The sequence below is a fragment of the Gossypium raimondii genome, chromosome 10, assembly GCF_025698545.1.
Source record: "Gossypium raimondii isolate GPD5lz chromosome 10, ASM2569854v1, whole genome shotgun sequence".
Lineage (NCBI taxonomy): Eukaryota > Viridiplantae > Streptophyta > Magnoliopsida > Malvales > Malvaceae > Gossypium > Gossypium raimondii.
The window spans coordinates 11,935,756-11,943,202 of NC_068574.1; the positions used below are offsets into that span (position 1 = coordinate 11,935,756).

General features: G+C 29.9%; 1 protein-coding gene across 3 annotated transcripts; it reads right to left on the bottom strand.

Moving 5' to 3' along the window:
* Positions 1 to 3,320: 3,320 nt before the first annotated feature.
* LOC105776230 (LOB domain-containing protein 36) lies at positions 3,321 to 6,226 on the bottom strand. Of its 3 annotated transcripts, none has more exons than XM_012598776.2 (3): positions 5,897 to 6,225; positions 4,789 to 5,784; positions 3,321 to 3,685 (listed from the first exon to the last, which is right to left on the bottom strand). In XM_012598776.2, exon 2 carries the CDS (start codon positions 5,767 to 5,769, stop codon positions 4,855 to 4,857), a length of 915 nt encoding a protein of 304 aa, XP_012454230.1. In that variant the 5' UTR covers positions 5,770 to 5,784; positions 5,897 to 6,225; the 3' UTR covers positions 3,321 to 3,685; positions 4,789 to 4,854. The 3 variants fall into 3 exon arrangements, with proteins under 3 accessions (XP_012454230.1, XP_012454227.1, XP_052477853.1); XM_052621893.1 differs by lacking the exon at positions 3,321 to 3,685 and adding an exon at positions 3,834 to 3,999 and having other exon boundaries at positions 5,897 to 6,226; XM_012598773.2 differs by having other exon boundaries at positions 4,789 to 6,226.
* Between the last annotated feature and the right edge of the window lie 1,221 nt (positions 6,227 to 7,447).

The following is a 7,447-nucleotide window of genomic DNA, read 5'->3' on the forward strand; positions in this document are numbered from 1 at the left end:
TTTACAATCTATTCAATTTAGTCCCTAAAATCGATACTAGCATAAATTTCAATTTAAAACTCCAAATTAAACTCTGATTTCATTATTATTAATTAGGACCTCCTATTTCTTATTCCTATGGTCAAATTTTACATTTTATTCAATTTGGTCCCTAATGCACAAAACTATCAATTAGCTTTACAATTTAGTCCTTTTTTACAACTAAGCTTAAAATCTATCAATTTAACACCCAGAAATTCAAGAAATCATCGATGGAAACTATCTAAAACTTTAAAAATTTTACAAATTGATACATGGGCTAGCTAGATCAAGCTCTCATGACATTCAAAAACGTAAAAATCACAAGAAAAAGACTAAATTACACATACCAATTTTTTGTTGAAAATAGAAGCCCTTAAGGCCAAATTCTTTCTTCTTTGTTGTTCTTCTTCTTCTTCTTTTGTGCATGGATGAAGAAAAGAGATGATTTCTCTTTCTTTCCACTATGTTAGTTTTATTTTATACATTTTATAATATAAATAATTTAATTATAATATTTATAATATATATAAGTTATTTACCTACCGTCCACTAATTTTTCTAAGATGGTATATTTTCTATTTTAGACCTTGGTTTAATTGTTATATAATTCCTTAAGCCTTTCGCCAATTAAAACCTACAGTGATAACCTTTTACAATTTAGTCCTATACCTAAATTAACTATCAATTCGCAAAATTACTTATCCAAAATTTAATTCATCAATACATTAGTTATGTAAATATCCCTATTTAACATTTACAAACTCGGTTTATGAAAACAGGTCCCAAAATTGCATTTTCTAACACTACTAGAAATTTTATTGTTACACTTACTATAAATAGTTATAATTATGAAATCAATTTCAAAAATTCAAGTTTTTTTTTTTTGTAGATTCATCCACATGCCACTGGATTGAGAAATAAACCATTTCCATTCTTTGATGACTTAGTCCAAATATTTGGAAAAGAAATAGAAGAGCTACAAGAGCTACAGTTGAGATAGAAACTATTGCAATGGAAGATCTTGATGTTGAAGATGATACATTTGAAGATGTATTTGATGTTGAACAAGAGGCAGTCAAATATTTTGAATCTAGAGAGGATATAAGTGCTTCAGCTTGTCAAGCACCCACAATTGCTATTGTGACTATAGTAAAGAAGGTTGTAACTAGTAAGAAAAGGCCTCGGAGCATTAATGGGTTATTTGATCTTGTGGAGGAGATAGGTAAGGTTGGTGTTGCTTATCAAGAAGTTGCACAAGAGATTAATGACATTTCTATTTTTCAAAAAAAAAAAGGCAAAGGAAGGTGAACAAAGAATGATGAATTTCACATAAATCATAGAAATTGAAGGCCTCTCCAAGGATGAAATGCTTTCTATAGGGGAATATATTAGCAAAAGATTCACACAAGGTAGATTTCTTCTTTTCTTTGCCAAAAGATTTTAGAAAGGATTATGTACTTAAGCAATTAAGTGAATGTAATACTTATCGACCATCCTTAGACTTCTATTCTTCCAGGGATGTGTAGCTTCGTTGTCTCATAAAATCTAGATATATTAGCAATCTTTTGTCCATAGATTATATTGGCAACTTTTGGTATAGATTTATTTTGGATATATTGTCAAGTAGTAATAGGTTGTTTACAATTTTTTATTAAGTTATTGTCGATAGATAATATATTTGGCATACTTTGTCTATGGTATAGAAAGTGCATAGGCTTATGTTTAAAATGTTATATAGTTGTAGGTATTTCTAAGGCAAAACATAACTTTGTATTTGTCAATATTTAATGATATGATGATATTTGAACATTATATGTTATTGTTGATGTTTTAATATCTTCATGTGAATGTTTTACTACAAGCTCCGTGCAAAACATATATACTTTTGCAATGTCCTTTGATTTTACTTTTATGAAAAATTTAGTTTCATTTCTCTTTGTTATTAAAAACAACAAATTTCTCTACAAAAATCAATTGACAAACCTTATAAATAAATTTTATAATTATGTTCGGTGATCATTCAATTGAATCCATATGATCCTTCAAAAATATTTGAATTCATATGATCAAATAAAGGTGTAATAAAATGAACTTATTAAATTATTTTAATATTATAAAAATTTGAGAGTAAAAATGTTGAAAAAGTGAACTTGTAAAAACAAAAATTTTATAATAAGGACAATATAGTAAAATTTTCTTTTAGATAATTTTACATTATTCTAATCCTATCTATAATCTTACATTTCCATAATTTCATTATGTAAAATAAATTAAACGTTGCTTAATAATTAAAGTGAAATTGAGTGTAATTTTATAGGAAAGTTTTTCAACCCTGATTCATAATTTAATTTTTTTAAATATACTTTTCACCCATGTACATATATCTAGTATTTATGAATATTAACTTGGATTTGGTTTTTTTAAAGAGTAAACTACAAAAATAGTCATTGTTGTTTGCTTCAGATTACATTTTAATCATTTCTGTTTAAAATGTTACATTTTAGTTACTTACGTTATCGTTTTATTACGAAGCAGTCACTCTATCGTTAAGCTTCGTTACCTCCCTAACGACAATCCTACGTGGCAGTCCAAATGGGTTTTAAAGGCCAACTTGGATGTCCAATTGGGATGAGAATAGTTTTTCAATCAAAGTGGAAAAGAAAACTAAAAGAAAAAAGGAGACGAACGGTTTTTCTTTTCCAATTCAAGGTGTAATTAATTAAATTATTTAATTAAAAACATTTTCTCGTCCTAGTTGGACTACCACATAGGATTGTCGTTAGGGAGATAACAGAGTGACTAAAACGTAACATTTTAAACATAAGTGACTAAAATGTAATATGATTATTTTTTATGAAAAAAGAAATATTGCAGAATCCACCTTTGTAACCAAATTTATGGGCTAAGCCCAACTTAACTTCGGGTTATTTATAGTGGAGTAACTGGAGTTATAATCAATGGAAAATTTTCCATTTAAAATAATATTAGTAATATTTTGAACAAATAATAATATATTTAATATATAAATAATAGTAATGCATCACTTCCAATACAATCCCACTTCAACAATATACATGTATATTTTTAATTTTAAAAGATTTATTAGAACAAGTTGAGTAATTAATTTTTCATATTCTATAAATCCATTAAGAGGGTCATTATAAATATTTTGATAGGAACAATAAAAAATAAAGAATCAATATTTATTAGAATAAAATTCAATCATTTTTCTTTCACATTTTAAAGTATTGAATTTAAACCGAAAGTAAATATAAGCAAATTCCCAAGTTCACTTCAAGTTCTCTCCACCGAATAACATCTATTATTTATATAAACCATATATAATATAACAACAATTCTTCCTCCATGATAAATAAAAAAAATTATCATAACATGATATTTCTAAGATTGTACGTAATGAAATTCAAAGTAAAACGAAGACCAGAGCTTAGAAAAATTGGAAACTACTGCAATCCCAAGGCCAAAGACCAATGCAAAAATGCAGATCCCTATATATAATATAATAAATTATTATATAATTAATTATGTGTTCAAATGGATGAAGGTGTTCATCAAACCCCAAAAGCCCGATGCTGACTTAAGATCTCAGATATCAATCTCAATCTTTCTCCCTTTGTTCTTCACTTGTTTGCTGCAGAAAACCCTGAAAGGAAAAAAGTAAAAGAAATTGTTGACAATCTAGATCATTAAGAAAAGCCAAGACTAGACTATGTATATATTTCTTCTCTTTTTTTAATATGGATGAAAAAGTAACCATGGCAGATTTGCAGTTTATGGCAAAACAGTGAACATAGGTTAATTAATGGTTTGTATACATAAAGCACAGTGAAAAGATTACACTTTTTTTTTTTTTCAATTTTCTTGACAAAAAGAACATACAGAAGCTGACTGAAAAGTCTGAAACTTCATCTAATCCCAATGTTAAAATGAACTTCTTCTCTTGAAACACTGTGATTTCTACAACATAAAAAAGAAAATTGAAATTAGTGTCCTTTATTAGGTAAAAGGAAGCTGTCTAATAAGGGCACGCTGTTGTGTTTTCAAAGAGGGTGTGAAAGCAAAATCTGAGAGGACAGCTCAAGATCATGGATTTGATCCACTGCACCAAATTCCCACAAAAATCTACTCTTATTTATCCATTTTGTCTCATGCTTAAGTTTAAATGGTAACTAGCTAGCAAGTTCATGTTCATTTCAAATCAAAGGAGCTGAAGTGGAATATATTACAAGTCTAATCAAACCTTTTTTTAATTCTTAATTAGCATTGAAATTTTTTAATTCAAATTTGAATAGTTCGAGGATGAAATTTAAGCAAATTAGATCTTACACTCAAATTTTGAGCCCAACCCCTTCTCATGCTTAATACAAAACACATTGCAGTGTAAGGCTAATGAAACAAAGGTGATAGATACCCATTCATTTCAAGTCAATCTAAGGATGTCATTTATAGCTGATGAAAATGGGAATATCCCTCATCTGTGAAAAGACAATAATTCTCTTTACCAACCCTTCTGCCCTTGCACAATTAAGAGTAATTCTATCTTTTCCACTGCCATCAAATGATATTTTCCCCAAATTTATTAAGGGAGAAAAAAAAACCCCAACATACATTGGCATACAAAGCTATCAAAAACACCCCTTCATAAACGCAAAAGCTTATCTGTTATTTTCTCAAGAATCCTTCGTGGATAGGCATTCATCTTAAGTTAATAAAACAAAAAGGGTAAATAATTAATTTAACTTTTACCTAGATTGAAAAATTTGTTGGAAGGCAGGCAAAAAATAAAGATGGATTCTTTGTTTTTCTTTTCAATCAAGAAGAAGGGCCAATGCTCCTCGCCTCCTCGCTCCCTGATCTTTGCGGTTGTTGCTGCTGGTTTTGCGGTTGGCCTTGTTGTGGCTGAAGTAAAAGTTGTGCTTGGAGTGGATGATGGCCCCCATGACAATGGTGATGATCTTGTTGTGCTTGAATCTGGTACGGGTTTTCAAAGCTTCCTAAAGCCAATGAAGGTGACATGGTGGCTGCTGCTGCTGCAGTTGTTATCTGATTGAACCCAGTTGCAGTAACTGAAGCAGACCCGTCAAACCCATTGTTAAACCTCACAATCTCAGGCTGTTGGCCGCCATGATGTTGTTCATACCCTCTAAACATCTCTTGTTGTTCCCTTGCTGCTATCACCGCCGCCAATTGTTGCTGAGCCTCGAAAATCTGTTGCTGTTGAGGTTCCCTTAACACTAACTGCCCCGAAGCCGCCGCCGCCGCTGTAGGAATCCCCATCATTGGCATCATGTTATGTTGCATAACAGCGGAGGAAGAAGATGATGAAGAAGGGTTGCCAACATGTTGCTGCAAGAAAACCGACGGTTGTAATATAGGAAGCATTGCTTGAGGACCAATATAAGTAGACAACTCTTTCTTGGCATTGTTAAGATCATGTTGCATTTGTTTAAGCTTATGCTGTAAGATGGAGATGAGACCGACACAGCCGTAGACGGGATCCCGGAGACGAGCCTCGGCTTCGTAGGCTAACGAGTTGACGGCATCTTCACGTTGGGACGTATTCAATTCGTTTAAAAGCTTGGCAACGTTGCTGGCGCCGAATACTTTATGAACATTGGCGAATTTTTGAGGATTGTCGGGTGGGAAATAGGGTGCAAACACGCACTCTTGGGTGCATTTTCGACGAAGAAACTTGCACGCCGCGCAAGGAGAGTTCGATGATGACATCTTTTTTTGCAAGATCTTATGAGATCCAGAAAGAGAGAAAAAAAGAAAAGGTATTATATTTGCATTGAAATTGAGAAAAATCACAAAGAAAACTTACATGTTCTTATGATTGAAAACTAAACCTTACCTTTGGCCTTTTCTCTAAGAACAAATCACTTGCAAAAGTGGGTTCTTCACCGTGCAAACTTTCAGATAAAAAAAAAGGCCTTAAAAACGACAATAAAAATTATGTTGTCATTTCTGGGCAGATCTTGTTCTCTCAAAAGCTTGTGTTTTTTTTTTTGGTCACTGTTTCATGGAAAAAATCAAACAGAACCAAAACAGATGGTCAAAGAAAAGCTTTAACCTAACCCTAAAGACTAGAGAAAACAGAATCCATTTAAAACCAAAATCTGAGGTTTTTAATTTTGGGATGTTAAAAGAAAAAAAGAAAAAAAATAGTATCACCTTCAAAGTGTTCGTCTTTTTACTCTGAGCGACAATTGAATGCGTCACTGAGTTACCACATTGTCGCTGCCCTTTAAATAAGAAATTTTCTTTTTGGGTTTGGTACTTTGATTCCAAGAATTACAGTTCGAATTTAATGAATATCAAATTAAATCAATTTTGGATTTTTCGTCCTTTATATCCCAAAAGTTGCCCTTTGATTTTGCTTCCCACTTTTTAAGATTTAGTTTGTTAGTTCTGATCTAATTTTCATGACAGTGAGACTAATTATAACAAAAAAAGTAATGCATTAAATAATTAAACAATGATCCTCAGAATAATTCTTAGTATGAAAATTTGCATTAATTCTTTGGAGACTTCATTTCATCCTCTTAGCTTCAACATAATATTACAATTCTATGGATGGTATTTAGTAATGGAAAAAAAGCTGATTAAAATTAACTGCCTATAAATTTTGACTTTTGACTTTTTACCTCAATAATTTCTAGGTTCAAGTGTACCTTTCCCTAAGTTATTTTAAAATGATGTTTTTCTTTTAAGATAATTTACGAAAAAGATTTAAATGTAATTGATTGTAATTATATACATGTAGTATATTAGGAATCCGTTAAATTGATTATAATTGAAATATCTTTTACACTATTCAATTGATGAGAATTAAAATAATTACGTAGATAAGTACAAATAATTATATTCTAATCAAATTCTCAATGGTTTTCCAAACCTTATTTAAGGTTAAAAATATTTTTATACAATAATTATAGTATTTTAATTTTAGGATATATTCTATTTTTAAAATATAATTATATTTTATTTTACCAATCTTGTTTAAATAATTTGGAAATTATATTGATGAGAGATAATTTTCTACACATTTATACTTATTAACTAAATTACACCGTATTTAATATTAATTAGTTATACTTGGTCAATGAGCAATAGATGATAACAATAGGTATATGTTTAATGTTAGAGAGATAATAATTCAACAAATATTGGATGCTAGAGTAATTTGATAAAATTGATTAGTATGTTTAATTTTCTTAGTAATCGTATTATCAAATACTACATATGATGGTTTGTTTTAGGTTTTGTTACTTGTTTAGATAATTTTCTCAAGTATTATTGATAAAATTTATAATGATTAATATCCTTTTAAAACTATTTAGTCATGTAATTACAATTTATACTACAAAAATGACATTAGAAATTACAATGTGATTATAATAGA

Excerpts from the sequence above, each read along its gene's own strand:
- LOC105776230 (XM_012598773.2), bottom strand. The coding sequence starts at position 5,769 with ATGTCATCATCGAACTCTCCTTGCGCGGCGTGCAAGTTTCTTCGTCGA.